Genomic DNA, 15,815 nt, shown 5'->3' with positions numbered 1-15,815 from the left:
GGAATAAGTTGAATGACACACACAACTCAAAGTTGTATATTTCCTGGATGAAAAGTAATTCAATAATAATTAAATTAATTAAAAGAACACTGATACATTCCGTTAGTGTACATACATAGTGTAATTAGTGTACATCGTGCATTATAATGTACGTTAAGCATTTATACATGTCAAATTATAGAAATATCTCTCTCTCTCTCTCTCTCTCTCTCTCTCTCTCTCTCTCTCTCTCTCTCTCTCTCTCTCTCTCATAAATATAATTATGAAACCAAGGTAATATTTACAAGGGCATAAAGTCATTCTTATCAGGGTATGTCATGTGACTTACAAGGGAATATTTGAATACAAAATATTACACTATAATAATGCTGTGCAATTGTCTATTGTGAAATCCTTGAATTTTTTTCCAAACTGTGTTGCTGTGATATTTCCAGGCTTTGTGTTATAACAGGGTTTTGTGAGTGCAGGATTTTACTGCAAAATTTTAAATGTAAAATCCAAAGAAGCTGTAGTTTAAACAGGTATATTTATTTGGATATTACAGGGGAATTTACAACAAATTACTGTAAAATAATACTGTTAGTTATTGTGAAATACTGGTATTTTTTGTGTGTTTGGAGAAGTCCCGGAACATGTATTTTGATTGATTGAAATGGATTAAAAAATAAATAAATTAATTTAAAAAAGCGTGAAGAAGTAAAGGTTGATGTCCACTAGGGGGAACACTAAGCAAACACAATGCTCAAACTATCACATTTACATTGACCTCTTTACCTCCGAGTTGTATAAACAGCTTTCTGACTGCTTGTTAATTACAGTAATTACTGCACAGGCATTATACATCAAACATGAAACTACTTAATTGTGACGCTTTCTAACTTGCAGTTGCTGGGGAAACGGCTGGAGGGCAGATCCTGTCGACACACCTGCTGCCCATTATGCCATCAGGCTGAAATAAAAGCCTGGCAGCAACAGAAGGGAGGTGTACTGTGATGATGTTTGTTTGCTTAATGTTTGCCATGTTTGGCTTGTGATTTCAATGTGTTAAATAAAGCATAAAAAAAAGAAAGCAACAGAAAGGAGTGTCGGATTATTGCTCCGCTATGCTACTTGTTGTACCTGATGTTTTTGATACTGCTACCTTCTTAGCAGCAGTCTTTCTTGGTGTTGTGGACACCACTAATAGTTAGACTATTAGAGTTTTTCTTTAGTCATTTTTGTGTGCTACACTCCTCTCTGTTTTATCCACCCTCCGACGTGATTTTGTGTTTTCCTGTTTATGCCCTTGACGTACACCTTTTTGTCATCGTCGCCTTTTGTTAGCAACCCCTTGTCCATGTGTTATGCACTTTTTGTTGTTTCATTAAAACTGAGTGACTTTCGCCCTGGCTGGGCCTGCCCTTTTCTTTTGGGGTCCAACTAACACAACCCACACGTGACACTACATACTGACACAAAAGTAATTAGCATTCTTAAGCCCATGTATGTATCTCATACTGCTTTTATTCGCCCAAATTTGCCAAACTCATAACGCAATTTATTGGGGGAAAAAAAGGGGGGGAGGCAAAATCACCTGGGGCTTATCTCATGTTTTTATTTGTTATATAGTGGATGCCAGGCTAGTATGGCTGTAACATGTTGTAAACTTACCAAGCTTGTATGTAACATTTTTAACATGAACATCACGCAAATCAACTTGCGCTTGTGATTGGTTAGCTAGGATCCAATCATGAACCAGAAGTGTTGACATCATCCAAATTATGCGTTTTTATTGGTTTAGACACGCAAATATGTCATGTCCACTGTAATCATCTCTGGGTCCGAAGGAGTTAAGTTATATTATTATTTCTTCTGTTTTTCACATTCCTTAGATATAATTGAGAATATATCATCATCTTCTACTTTGCCCCCTGCAAGGAAAACAAAAACATCACAACTTTTAATGATCAGGGAGTCTAAAAATAACGGGTCAGAATAGTTCCCGATAAAGTAAACATGTCAGAGAATATTTGGATTTGAGCCTCTACTTACGGAAACATTTCTGGAAGGCCTCGGATCTCTGCAGAGCTATATAAGACAAAGCAAATACGAGGATGGCACCAAAGAAGCCCCCAATAGCACAGCCAATGAGGATTGCCATGTTTCTGCCATTATCTAAGAATGAACACATAAAACATTACAGTAATGGGGAAAAAATGGGTTGGCTTTGGGGGTTGTAGATGGAAAAGAATGCTTGTAAAGTATTACCAGTGATGTTAACATGTGATATGATGGAGTTTTGCGGCATACCACCGTAAGTGGTTCAGATATCTGCTTTGCACTCTAAAAACAGTTGGGTCAAAAAACACCCAACTATGGTAAAAAAATGGACGAATCCTCTACTTGGGTCATTTGACCCAACTGTGAGTCAAGAAAATAGTTTTTTTTTTTTGTGTGTGTAAAACAACTCAGAAGTATCGGTCTGATCTTTTACTTGGGTTAAAAAATTGGGTCATTTTGTATAAAACAACCAAGAAACTTGGGTCAAATTGACCCATAAAATGGATCAGTCCTTTTTTGATCCATAAATGGGTAACTTGACCCAAATGTTTTTAGCGTGTACAGTCCTGAGGTTGGGTGTTTGCCTTCCTGGCTTTTTCCCACACTCCAAAAACATGCTTTTTAGATTAATTAAAGACTATAATTTGCCTGATGGTGCGAATGTGAGAGTGAATGGTTGTTTTTCTATATGTGCTCTATGATTGTCTGGCTACGAGTTCAGGTTCTACTCCGCCTCTCACTCAAAGCCAGTTGGGATTGCTTCCAGTTTACCCATGACTCAAGCGGTAGGGAAAATGGATCCTTACCATAAATACGGAGGGTGGCAGTGGAAGAGACAAAACCATTTGGCAACTGGCAAACAACTATCGTGTTATTGTCGGAAGAAGACGTTCCTTTGAAGGTCCACACAGCCAGTGATTGTCCTTCTTTTATATGACAACTTCCATAAACAGCCTAAGGACATAAATGAAAGCATACAGTTAAAAAATATCCCATATAAATTCATATTCTAAAAGTTTTCAATTGATTTAATAACACACGTAGACAAAATTGCATCCTTTAGTTTTTGTGTAACTAATAAGGCCCGAAATCTTCTTTCAATCTGACCTGGGGGATATCTTGCACATGTCCACCAGGGCAAGTGAGGCTGTAATTGCCGTGACCCCCAAACAAGTTGAAGGTGATAACAGGAGCTGCTTCAGGGGCAGCACAGGTAAACTCGGCGGGGTCCCCCAAAAACACAGAGACATTCACTGGTCGTGTCAAGAGGTCTTCTGCTGTGTTTGGAAATATCGTGGCTGTATTTTGTGCTGTAAAATGTGGGAGCAATACATGTAATTAAAGTAAAGGTTTAAAAGCAGTGTTCTCAAAAATAAATAAATAAATAAATAAAAGCAGTGCTTTGTCATGAAATGACACTACATAGTGACAGAACAATATGTACACAGTGCCATGAAGAAGTATTTGCCCCCTTCAAAAATAATCACATTTTCCTGTTAATTTTTACTCACCACACCCAAGCCTGATTACCTCCAGACCTGTTCTATCAAGAAATAATCTAAATAGAACCTCACAAAATGAAGTCAGCCCAAATGATTTAAAAAACCTGTAACAAAATGCCTGGATCCAAAGATTTTCAAGAACAGAGGAGAAATAAAGTAATTGACGTCTATCATTCTGGAAAGGGCTACAAAGTAATTCCTAAAGCTTTAGGACTCCAGCGAATCACGGGGAAAACCGTCTTTGTTGTTGTTGTTGTTTTTCCCTTGGTGAGAGACAATATCTACAAATTGAGAAAGTATGGAAGAGTAATGAACCTTTCCAGGAGTCAGTCTACAAAAAAACAAAACAAGAGTGCAGTGACAACTCAGCCAGGATGTCAAAAAGGAACTCAGGACAATGTCTAAAAAACTGTAGGCCTCCTTCGCCTCAGTTGAAGTCAGTTTTCATGACTCAACAATGAGGAAGAGACTGGGCAAATGTTTTGTTTTATCCATGGCAGAGTTCCAATGCTAACAAAAGAAGACTACAACTTAAAAACAGATTATTACAATTTACACACAAAAAGGTTAAATTTGACCAGTCTAGCTGGTAGTTATGTGTCGGACAGATCCTTTGGTTAAAATAATCATTTTAGAATGGTAGGTGTTTTCAACCAATATATATTGGTGATTGGGCCAACCGATACAAAGTGGCCATTCTGACCAAGATATTGGTTAATCTGTGTTGGAGGCTGACAAGTACCACTGATTGTCAGACCCATCTAAGTAGGGAGAAATTTGTTCTCCGCATTTGACCCATCCCCTGAGGGTGCGGATCATTTGGTGATCTAACATCCCAATTCCAACACATAATGCTGAGTGTCAAGCAGGGAGGCAAATGGGTCCATTTTTAAAGTTTTTGGTGTGATCCGGCCAGGGATTGAACCCAAAACATCCCAGTCTGAGGGCAGACACTCTACCACTAGGGTACTGAGCTGCTCATGCCTAGTGATCTAGCTAGACACACATTTCCTTTTTTAAACACTATATTATATTTTGTAATCACTTTTAATAATTAATAAATACATTTAGAATACAATATATTGATACAATAAATATATTTTCCAAGTGGTCTATCTAGACTTACTTTCTATTGTAACCAATTCCATTGGTTGTTTGGCTAACCAATAAAATTGGTATGCCCGTAACCACCCGGAATGGTCAATGTCTGACCAACTTATTGGTTAATCAAGCCAATATGAGCTTAACTAGATTTTTTAAAATATATTTTTTTGCCAATCCATTTTTAGAGTGTAGTCTTACTTTTGCAGAACACATCTGAATGATTCCCAAGGCTTTAACAAAGAAAATGAATACTATGGAGTGGGCTAGTCGAAGTCCAGACTTGAATCTGAATGAAATACTGTGGCATAAACTTTAAAAAGCCGTTCATGCTCGAAAACCCTTCTGTGTTGCTGAATGAAAGCAATTCTGCAAGGAAGATTGAGCCAGCATATCTCCAGAGATATGTAAAAGATCCATTGCTAGTTATAGAAAACATTTGATTTCGGTTTGTTGGTGCTGAGCGTGCGTGACCCAACCAGTGAGTAGATTTTTCATGCAATTTTTTTCTCCCGCAAAAATAAAAACCTTCATTTAAAAACTGCATTTTGTGTTTAGTTGTGTTGTCTTTGACTGATATTTAAATGTGTTTGATAATGGAAAACATTTAAGAGTGACAATCAATAAGAACTTAGTAAGGGGTAAACACTTTTTCACAACACTGTACAAAATGCATACCTGATGTGGGTGTGAAGATGTGGATCAAGGTCAGCAGCAACAAGTTAATGTTCTTCCTCATCCTTTGTGTTTTCTTTCAGTCTGTTAAAATGTGGACATGGTAACTGCATATTACATTGTTAACTACAAACAATAATGGGTATAGTCCTGTCATGCAATAATGATTGAGTGAAATAGTCTGAAATAATCATGAAATAACGCAAACGTGAAGACCAGAATGATTTTTTTTTACCCTGTACTGTCCATCCATGCTAACATCCATTTTCAATATTGCTTATTCTGTTCAGGGTCACAGGGTGCAGGAGTTTATCCCAGCTGACTTCAGACGAAAGGTGGACTATTTATTTATCTTTTTATTTATTTATGTATTTAACCAAGTAAGACAACTGAGAACAGATTCTAATTTGCATTGTCAAACTTGCAGCAGACACAAGAGTAAAACAAAGCGTACAGATATGTAACAATAGTGTGTGAATGTTTTGGCATGTAGAACCCTGTCAACGGATTGTTGACCATTTTTACCCGCTAATTATGGAACTGTTCTCGTTTATGCATTTGCCCATTTATTGAAGTTTTTTTGTGGTCTTCTAGATGAACTTAACACATAAACAAATATATACATTATTTCCACTTGAAGTGAGTTCCTTTGAATTTGTGATTTCCAAATAAGAACTTTCCAGTCTAATTTCATGCAAACCTCGTCAAGATTAGGAGGAACAGGAATAATTAAAAACAACAACAACAACATAATTCACCTTAATATAAATAAAAGCTTCCCAGTAGAACACCTTTAAACTGATGATAATTACGCTGCTTCAGAAATCAATCCAAAAGTCTTTCTTATGCCGGAGGTCCAATGAGTAGGTAGAAATAATAATTAAAATTACTGTATATCAAACAAATTCATCACCTTCCTTCTCTTTCAGGTAAATGGCAAATGATGACTGTGAGAAAGCAAAAGCTCTGACTGAAATGAAAGATTGCTACAGAGGAGAGAAAAAAAGCAAACAGGTTGAGCTTGCTTAAAGTGGCTGCTTATTGGCAGTGACTTCGAAAAAACTACACAGACAGGTAATAACAATAGAGAAAGAGAATGTAAACGCACAGGTGGTGCCTGTAACATCATAACGACTCATTATTATAATTGGACCGTGTCCATCCTATTTCCTTTACATTGTTTCTGTTTTTGAAGTTGGACACCATTTCTTATAGTTATTGCAATGAATTTAAAGGGGTACTTGACTCATTGAACCATTTTCAGCAGTAAAAAGTAAATTTTTTGTCCAGAATTAATTTGATAACTTTGTTATTTTCCATGAACAATTAATACATTTAATAACACATTTTTCTACTTGTTGTCGACTGAAGATGACATCACCTATGTTGAGGAAGTAGGTAACGGCCAATCGTTGCACAGTTTGCTGACCAAACCCAGAAAACAGGTGAGCCGTGATTGGTCGTTGCCTACTTCCTCATCACGGGTTAAGTCATTTTCAGTGGACCACAAGTAGAAAATTTTATTTTAAAGGTATTAATTGTACATGAAATTTGCTGAAGTTATCAAATTAATCCTGGACAAAATATTAACTTTTTTTTTTAAAATGGCTCAATGAGTCAAGTATCCCTTTAAAAAATATATTTTCTTAAAGATGTTTTTTTGCAACAATTTGCAACAAAATCTTTACAATATCCTTTTTTGACTGAAACATCTTCTAATTACGCGATTAACACCTTAGCTGTTCACAATGCTGCAGCAGTTGTCATTTAGGAGGTACAAAGGAATGCTAATTGTTGAGAATAACATCTTGATGTCCAAAATCATTTTGTAAACAAGAGTCCCGTTGTTCGGAGTCACTGTCCTTCTGGTTTTCATCCTCACTCTTGTGCTCTGCTCACTATCTGTTGGTGGGGCCTTATCAAAACTTTACACAAATTTACATCAACAAGACCTTGTTTCTCTCACTGCTTGCTTAATTGGCTCTTTCCGGACAAAATGCCTTGACTGTGACATCAATGCATAATACTATGATTAAAAAGAAAAAAAAAGTAAACATATCATTTATGGTCTTCAAATGACGACTCGATCTGAGACAACTAGATGACAAAGAAACAAAGCAAATCAATATGAAAAACTTGTCCAGTCAATTTGAGCATTGTTGCAGTAATGTCAGGGTTATTCCTGATTGTGCTGCACACAGGCCGGGCCTGGGCCATTTCGAAGGGCGGGGCAATTCCCGGTGGGCCGCCCTATATTTCGGGCCGCAAATTGGCAGGCAGCAGTCCACGCGTGTTTCAAAACCCCACACATTAGTTTTGAATCAGCCTGTAAATATAGAATATCCACGTCATCTTAAGTTGACTGTCTCATTGTCAATCAACTGTAATTCTAATGCACTTTACATAGGCCATTATATTATACTGTATATAGCACTGACTGCCTGTCTTTTGTCAGGCTCTGTCCGGAATGTGGTGGTTAAGGACCCAAATACAGGGAAGCAGAGGCGAGAAGTCAGAGATGGAGTCCAAAAAGGGTTTCTTTGAACCCATTAAGTCCGTGAGCGCGTGACAGCGCTTCTCCCTTTAAACCCAGGAGACCGGATATATCATTTTGTTTGGTTTTGACCAATTCTTGGTCTCTTAGCCGATTAAATTAATCAGAATATACACGAGAGGGTGACGTGGACCTTGCAGCATGTCCTGGAATTTTATTTGAGCGTTCATGGTTGATGCAGATTTGCGGGAGTTATAAAAAAAAATGACGCGATTGACGACGGCGCGGGAGGAATTCGATTCAGTGTAACGAGTCGACAGTGACATATTGTTAAGAAATAGGTTTGTGGACAATGAGGATGTTGAAAATTTTGAGTGCTTTGTAATGGAATGGACAACGAATAATTACCACTCGATTCCCCGAGGTTATTACAATTGCGCTCCAGTGTTGAAGGTAAAAATATTTGTTAAATACAGCAGATGCAGATGCGACATTTGTTTGTTGATTTTAAGAAATATATATTGAAGGTTTAAAATAATATACTATAAATATATAATAAAGGTCTGTGTGAACGCCACAGGTGGAAGCTCTGAAATGTTTTTGCAATTATGTTTCTATCTGCTTCAAGAGCTGAGATAACAATTATTTTTAATATTGTTGAATCTCCAGGAAAACTTCAGGTTTTCGGGGGGTTACTCAAAAGTCACCCACAGGTTTTCGAAGCATGTTTTGCCAGGAGCTTTAGGCCTTAATGGGTTAATTAAACAAAAACAAGGAGGCAAAACAAGGTAAAGTACAAAGAAACAAAAGCAACAAAGTTAAAAACAAAACAAAAAAGCAACAGGCATAGCAAAACATGGAGGATCAGTAGGCATGACATGGAGAAACAGTTACTAACGAACAAACGAACAATGGACCAACAAGAACTGAAACAAAAACAGGGGACTAAGTAGTTTCAATGTATCTTCACAAGTTTCTTACCGTTTAGGCCGTTCATCCACACGATGGCGCGGTTTTGGAGCTTGAAGCCGATCACTTTTGAAACCGGGCTCCAGAGTGGAAAGATTTCAAAACGCGCCCCGTACGCGTCCGTCTGAACACCATATGCAGGATACTCCTCCGGTGATGACGTAATGGTCGCAGCTCGATGACGAGACGCATTGTCGCAGTTTGATGACGTATGCTGCAATTCTCGCGTGACTGCGTGCGAACCGTAATTCTGTCAACAACAATGGCGGATAGCTATGTCGTAGTCGTTTTGTGCTGCCTCCTTAGCTTGCTTCTGCTTTTACAGCAAAATATTTTGCTTCTTTATTCCCAAGTTCAACAAGCGGTGTTGTACTTAAATGACCCACCATTGTCACTTCTCCTGTGTTTGTCTTTTTCATGTTGTTTTGGCAAAGCCATGTTTGTTCTGTGGATTGCAAAAAAAAAAAAAAAAGGGTTTGTCTTCTTCTACGCTTTCCGTTAACTCCCCGTGGCTGCGCTACAGCGCCACTTCAGCGTCTTCTTTTGGGCAAGTCTTGAAATGCTTCTGTGTGTACGAGATTTGTTTGAGGAACAAAGCCGGCTTTCTTCCGTCTGGACGGAGCATAAATACACACAATAACTAATTACACAACAAGGACAGGTGGACAAGATCACACTTAACGAAAAAGGGAGACAAGGAAAGACAACAAAACTAACCACAATGGAACCAAAAGCAAACAAGAACACAAAAAAAACATACCAAAAAAACAACCCTAAACCCAAAACATGACACCAGACAGCATGTCTGGCTGTGATTGACAGCAACAACTCGCTAAGAAGCCGCGTGTACGAGTATGAGCCGGTGGGTGGCTCATTTTCGTACACGGTACTCCGTCATGCGAAACAAGTGACGTCTCGTTTAATGAGAGAACACACAGTCAAATTGTGTTTATCTCAGTGTTTAACATTAAGATGGCACCAATTACACCGTTTTTGCCCCCAAATCAAGCTTTAAACAAACGTGTACTAAAATGTAAAAATAATGACCAGGACATGTAGACAGCATTTGTAGACACCAGTTTCTACAGTTTATCAGCAAAAAAAAGTTGATTAGTTGATTAGTTGAAAGTTTTCCAGGCCATGATTAATGATGTTTTGAGAGACTTTCTGGACCAGTTTGTGCATGTTTATTTAGATGACATACTTGTATACTCGTCAGACCTAGCCATGCATCAAATCCACGTTTCCAAGGTTCTTATAAGACTGCTTAACTCTTTTACTGCCAAAAACGTTAAATGACGTTTAGTAAAAACCTACGGAGGAGCGCCAAAGACGTTAAAAGACGTTCACCAAGTTTTTTTTGTTTTTTTTTTGGAAACGGGTGGAGGAAAGCCTTGGCCAGCTGTGCTGAAAGTATCAAGCAGATCTATTTAGTATAATGCCTATTTTTGGCCCCTAGATGGCAGCGATGAGTCTCTTTGGACAAGATTGGGTAGGCGTCAGTAGAAGACGTGAGGCGGAGCTAGAGTGTTGAGGGGACAATGGCTGAGGAAGCCATAATGGCAACCAGTTGCAAGCAGCTCACGCTTGAGCATTTTTTTCAAAGACGAAAAGCATCGACCAATGCTAAAGAGCACATTGATGACGACGATGATGACGATGGTGACTCCGAGGTTGATGCCGAAGTTGGAAGCGTTGACGCGGCGGCTATGATCACGTCATAAAACCTCACCGGCTAGCGATGCTAACGCCGGAAAACGCGGAGCACAACCGAGCACACTCAGGCGGACGTTCAATCGGACGACGAAGAGTGCCCCGAGTCCAATGCATATTCATCGGAGGAGTGGGTACAGTCTGATCACGGAGAAGACACTGGTTATGGACTACGATGCCACCATGAATGGAGTGGATAAGATGGATCAACCACCCGGTATAGGAACTGAAGGACATGAGGAAGCCAGACGTAACACCGCCGTAACGTCACCGTATCATGTTCCTGAGAGTAGACTTGATGGCAACATGGCCAAACACACACTGCAGTATATACTTGCTATTCTCCGGGAAAAAAAGCCAGCAAGAAAGTGTAGCGTCTGCACGCTAAGGGGCCATCGCAGTGAAACTAATCTGTTGTGCAAATCCTGCTGCGTCGCCTTGCACGCAGGGGAGTGTTACAAAAAGAAAAACTGTATTTGAAACATCCACACAATTGCAAATAGTACCACGGTTGCACACATTTGTAAATAGTTTGCCAAATTGTTTTGTCAAAATTTTACACTGTTGAATGTAAATAAACGTATTTTGCTATCAAAAAACACTTTTTCATTGTTGGCGGTAGTGTTTTACAGAAGCAAAGCACTGTTTAGGTGTTTGTGGCATCATTCATGGAAAAAAAAAAAGATCTCAAATTCACTAGAGTGCATGAAATAATATCGTTTCACAAAAAGCTTGATTTCTCCGTTTTTTGTTTCAAAACAGAGCATTTCGGTGAAACTAACCATTTTCTATTGTTGATTACTGAAAAACGGAATAAGATAGAAACAAACTTTTTTTTCTGATGAAAGATGAGAGTCCATTCTTTCATTTGGTAGTATGTGTGTTTCCATAGTCCAAACATAACATTTTCTGTGGACCTTGAAAGATCAGTCAAAATGCTTAAATCGGCTGGCACTGACGGCATCCCTTTTCTGAAAACGTCTGGCAGTCAAAGAGTTAAGAACAAACTTTATGTCAAGGCAGAGGAAAGTGTTTTTCATGCCAAAACCATCTCCTTCCTGGGCTTTGTCATAGCCCCTGAGAAGGTACGGATGGATCCGGCTAAAAGTAGCGCCGTGAGGGTGTGGCCCACACTTGTTAGCCGCAAGAAGGTTCAGCGATTCCTTGGGTTTGCTAACTTTTACAGGCGCTTCATCAGAGGGTTCAGCGCAATAGCTGCCCCTCTGCATGCCCTCACCTCTCCTCTGGTGAGGTTCAGCTGGTCTCCGGAGGCAGAAGCCGCATTTCAAGCACTCAGACTCCTTGTCACAGCACCAACCCTCACAATGCCAGATTCACAGCGGCAATTTGTTGTGGAAGTGGACGCTTCCAATGATGGGATCGGAGCTGTCCTGTCTCAGCGTGCAGAGAAGGATGAAAAGATGCATCCCTGTGCCTTGTCACGACGACTATCCAAGGCGGAGCGTAACTATGATGTTGGTGACAGAGTTTCTGTCTGTCAAAATTGCCTTGGAAGAATGGAGGCACTTGCTTGAGGACGCGAAGCATCCGTTTGTGGTCTGGACCGATCACAAGAACCTGGAATACATACGCAAAGCCAAGAGACTCAACCCACGCCAGGCCAGGTGGGCGCTGTTCTTAAACCGTTTTTCCTTCTCTCTCACTTACAGGCCCGGGTCTCGTAACGTCAAGCCCGACGCCCTGTCACGTCTCTATGACCCCGAGCCTGTTGCTAAGGAACCAGAGACCATACTTCCGCTGAACTGTGAGGCACCTCCACCTAACGGATGCCCGCTTAATAGACTATTTGTCCCAGTGCAGCTACGCCCACAGGTGATCCATTGGGCCCACACCTCACTCCTTTCCTGTCATCCGGGAGTCCGACGGACAATGTACGATTCTGGAGGCCCGAGAGTACATCGAGGCCTGCTCGGTATGTGCCCGAAATAAGTAATCCACGAGATCACGCATGGGCCTGCTGCAGCCCCTTCCCATTCCTTCCGGACCATGGGCAGAAATATCCCTGGACTTTGTCACAGGACTCCCCATCTTCCGAGGTAAAACCACAGTTCTCACTGTAGTCGACAGATTCTCTAAAATGGTCAGATTCATAGCCTTGCCTAAGCTTTCCTCAGCCAAGAAAACAGCTAAGGTCATGATTAACCATGTCTTTCGAGTTCATGGGTTCCCTAGAGACATTGTGTCGGACCGGGGGCCCCAGTTTGTGTCCCGCTTCATTATGGATGACTCTCTAATTGAGGATTTCTATAGGGATCATCCTGACCAGCCTGGGCCGTCGAGAGTCGGCCCTAGTGGGGAGGGTACTGTCACACCGCGGTAAGGTTGTCTTGTCATTTCCTGTTTTATTTAGAAAATTCTGACTCCTTTCGTTTCAGGTCACTTGCCCTTCCTCATGTGGTGTCAGTGTCAACCTGAATCCTGATTGTGTCCACCTGTTTTCCGTTACCCTCATGTGTTAAATGCTCTGCGTCTCCCGTGTCTTGTGCCAAAGTGTTTTCGTCAGAGTCACTCTAGCCAGTCACAGTCGTAGTCCTCAGCCTTGTTGTCCTGTCTTCTGTGTGAACTTTTGTTTGTAACTTTGTATAGCCACAGAATAGTTTTAGTTTAGGAGTGGTTTTGTTTGTAGTTTAGTCATCCTTCCTTTTGGAGCGCCTTTAGTTTAACATTTTATAGCCTTTGTTTTATGTTTAGTAAATATCTGCCTTGGCGGCAAACTCCTATCTCTGCACCTGAGTCCTAAACCTGCCACGCCTTGTCAAAATTAATGCAATATGAATAGCGTTGGAGGAAATGCTCATCTATTTTACATTGATGCACAAACTATAAAATTGTGTATGTTCATTAAAACGTGAACTTAAGTGGGCCGGTCTGAGCCCTGAAACTCCAGGACTGAATATGAGACTTGAGTCTGGCTGCACATAAATAACAAATATCTTAAAAATGTCAATGTGTCAGTGAGACTCCCTGCTACACTAAGAAGACAATGCTTTGCCTACCTTTCTCATTAATTGAGAGAATAAATTCCGATTATTTAAATAAACCCCACTGGGAGTCACCTTATCGTGGTGGAGGGTTTCGTGTGTCCCAGTGGCAGTTAACTTCCCTAGGCCTTTTTGCCCCTGGCAGAGTCACCCATACCAAACAGGTCCTAGGTGAGGGATCCAACAAAGTACAGCTCACTAAGCCCTTATCACGGTTCCCCTTGCCTGGAAGCTGGTTATATAGGGACATGGAATGTCAACTCTTTGGCAGTGAAAGAGCCTGAGCCGGTGTGTAGAAGTTCTCACTTGATATATAGTTAAGCTCAACTCCGCACAAGGGTTTAGTTTAGCTTAGAATATTTTCAGTATTATTCTTCATATCATATATCATCCATCCATTTTCCAAACCGCTTATTCCTCAAAAGGGCCACATCGAGCCTATCATAGTTGTCTTTGGGGAGTAGGCGGGACACACCCTGTACTGGTTGCCAACCAATCTCAGGGCGCACATATCTTACCATATTATTTCTTTATTACAGGTTTTCTCCACATGTTTGGCACATTTCTGGAAATTGAGATGACATTTTCAAAATATCATGTACAAATCCCAAAACCACCTTACAATAGGTGCCAACTGAATGGAATTTGTCATTGCGTTCATCAAATTGCCAATGTCTCAATTGTACATGTCTTAATTGCCTCAGTGGATCTGTGCAAATGGTTGTGTACATTTAGCCTACAGTTAGCACAATGTGTCCACATTTAGCAAATTTACCAAATGAATAGATCTTGCTGATCGAACTGGATTAGTTGTTTTTCAGTCTAATGAGTCTCCAAAACATGTCAGCAAGATTTCAGCGTGTAAGTCATAATATGCAAAATCATCTAATTAATTGTCAAAATTAGTCAAGCATATCACAGGGGATCAGTGTAGAGGATGGCTGAGATATTCACGCTGTTTTTTCCCCTCGCTGCATTACAAGGGAAAATATTGGCTGCGACGTGGATGAAAACCTATGTAAATTGGCAATTTGAGTAAATTTGACTCTATTTAGAGTGGGACCAAATTGACTCAGCTTTAGAGTAATATTTACACCTGGAAGAGAGTAAAAAAAAAAGAATTGAAAAAAAAAAAGTCACTCAAGGTTCGAGGAACCTTCCGGTTGTGAGACGGCCACAGTACCACCTGAGCTACGCCACCTCGGTTTGCTCAGCTCCAAGATGTTTTTGGCCGCGTGGTTATGAAGATTTTAGCTGACACGAGCGATATGCTACAGTAACACACAGCAGGAGCTCTGTTGCTCAGGGCATCGATTGGCTGTCTCCCAAGCTGAAGGTCGTGAGTTTGTTCCTCAACCCTTAAGTGACTTTTATTTATTTATTTATTTTTCACGTCTGTATTTCACACTCTTCCAAGTTTAAATATTACTCTATAACTGAGTATATTTGGTCCCACGCTAAATAGAGTCACATTTACTCTACATAATTTGCTGTGTAGTGAAAGTGTTACAGTAGTTGGTTCTTCATTTACGCTGTGCACTAGATATAATTTTAGATATTAGTTTTTCATAAATATACAGAATTTGGCTTACACTTTCTTTTGTTGCACTCTGTGTAAGTAACTGTGTGAATAAAAGTGTTGCAATTTCCTGCGAACTGTGTGGACTGTGGAGTATGTCAAACTGCAAGCTTTGAAAACTGCTCTTGTAAAACACATTTTTTCCTCTCTGTTTTATATATAATTGTATTTTGTTAGCAGCACATCTGCTGTTGTGACAAAACATCTAAAGATTTTGACTTGCAGTGCTCACAAAATGACAAAGGGACGATGCATTGTGGGTGCACTGACTACATGTATGACAAAGAAATTTGATTTTGACACATAGGTAAACTGTTTTTGGAGAGATAAGAGCTTTTGCCGAAGGTCCATGGTGTTGTGCAAAATCATCCAAGTTCATTTTGGCTAAAAGTGAATGCAGATGAGCCATAGCAATTGAGAAGGTTCTTTGCATTTGTGACAGTACCGACTCTTTGTTTGGGAAAGGAACTTGGAGTGAAGCATGAGTGACCAGTTTTGGGATATATATGTGCTTTTGCTAATGAACTGATAGGTTGTGCACAAATGTAAGTCTGTTTGGCCAAATGAGCTTGGAGTTTTTACAATGTCATCTCAGTTTCAAGAAATGTGCCAAACCTGTGATGAAAAACAGTAAAACAAAACAAAAACACAAAGTGTAGTAAGAATTCAAGAAAAATATTGTTTTAAAAACAAACATCCATAAATCAAATATGGGTGCTGTATAAGAGTCTACAGACTTG

General features: G+C 39.9%; 1 protein-coding gene across 3 annotated transcripts; it reads right to left on the bottom strand.

Annotated features, from left to right (window-relative positions):
- Positions 1-1,569: 1,569 nt before the first annotated feature.
- LOC144058046 (uncharacterized) lies at positions 1,570-8,970 on the bottom strand. 3 transcript variants are annotated; one of them, XM_077576251.1, is made up of 6 exons: positions 8,794-8,970; positions 5,322-5,402; positions 3,148-3,350; positions 2,847-2,994; positions 2,032-2,154; positions 1,570-1,910 (listed from the first exon to the last, which is right to left on the bottom strand). In XM_077576251.1, exons 2-6 carry the CDS (start codon positions 5,380-5,382, stop codon positions 1,843-1,845), a joined length of 603 nt encoding a protein of 200 aa, XP_077432377.1. In that variant the 5' UTR covers positions 5,383-5,402; positions 8,794-8,970; the 3' UTR covers positions 1,570-1,842. The 3 variants fall into 3 exon arrangements, with proteins under 3 accessions (XP_077432377.1, XP_077432376.1, XP_077432378.1); XM_077576250.1 differs by lacking the exon at positions 8,794-8,970 and adding an exon at positions 6,077-6,292; XM_077576252.1 differs by lacking the exon at positions 8,794-8,970 and adding an exon at positions 6,232-6,261.
- Between the last annotated feature and the right edge of the window lie 6,845 nt (positions 8,971-15,815).

Source organism: Vanacampus margaritifer, chromosome 9 (genome assembly GCF_051991255.1).
Source record: "Vanacampus margaritifer isolate UIUO_Vmar chromosome 9, RoL_Vmar_1.0, whole genome shotgun sequence".
Taxonomy (NCBI): Eukaryota; Metazoa; Chordata; class Actinopteri; order Syngnathiformes; family Syngnathidae; genus Vanacampus; species Vanacampus margaritifer.
Note: the sequence above shows the minus strand (reverse complement) of the source record. Positions and strands in the feature narration are given on the sequence as shown.

Coding starts and splice junctions, on each gene's coding strand:
- LOC144058046 (XM_077576251.1), bottom strand. CDS start 5,382: ATGAGGAAGAACATTAACTTGTTGCTGCTGACCTTGATCCACATCTTC. Junction 3,351..5,321: donor CATCTTCACACCCACATCAG/GTATGCATTTTG, acceptor CACATTTTACAG/CACAAAATACAGCCACGATA. Junction 1,911..2,031: donor GGCCTTCCAGAAATGTTTCC/GTAAGTAGAGGC, acceptor TTTTCCTTGCAG/GGGGCAAAGTAGAAGATGAT.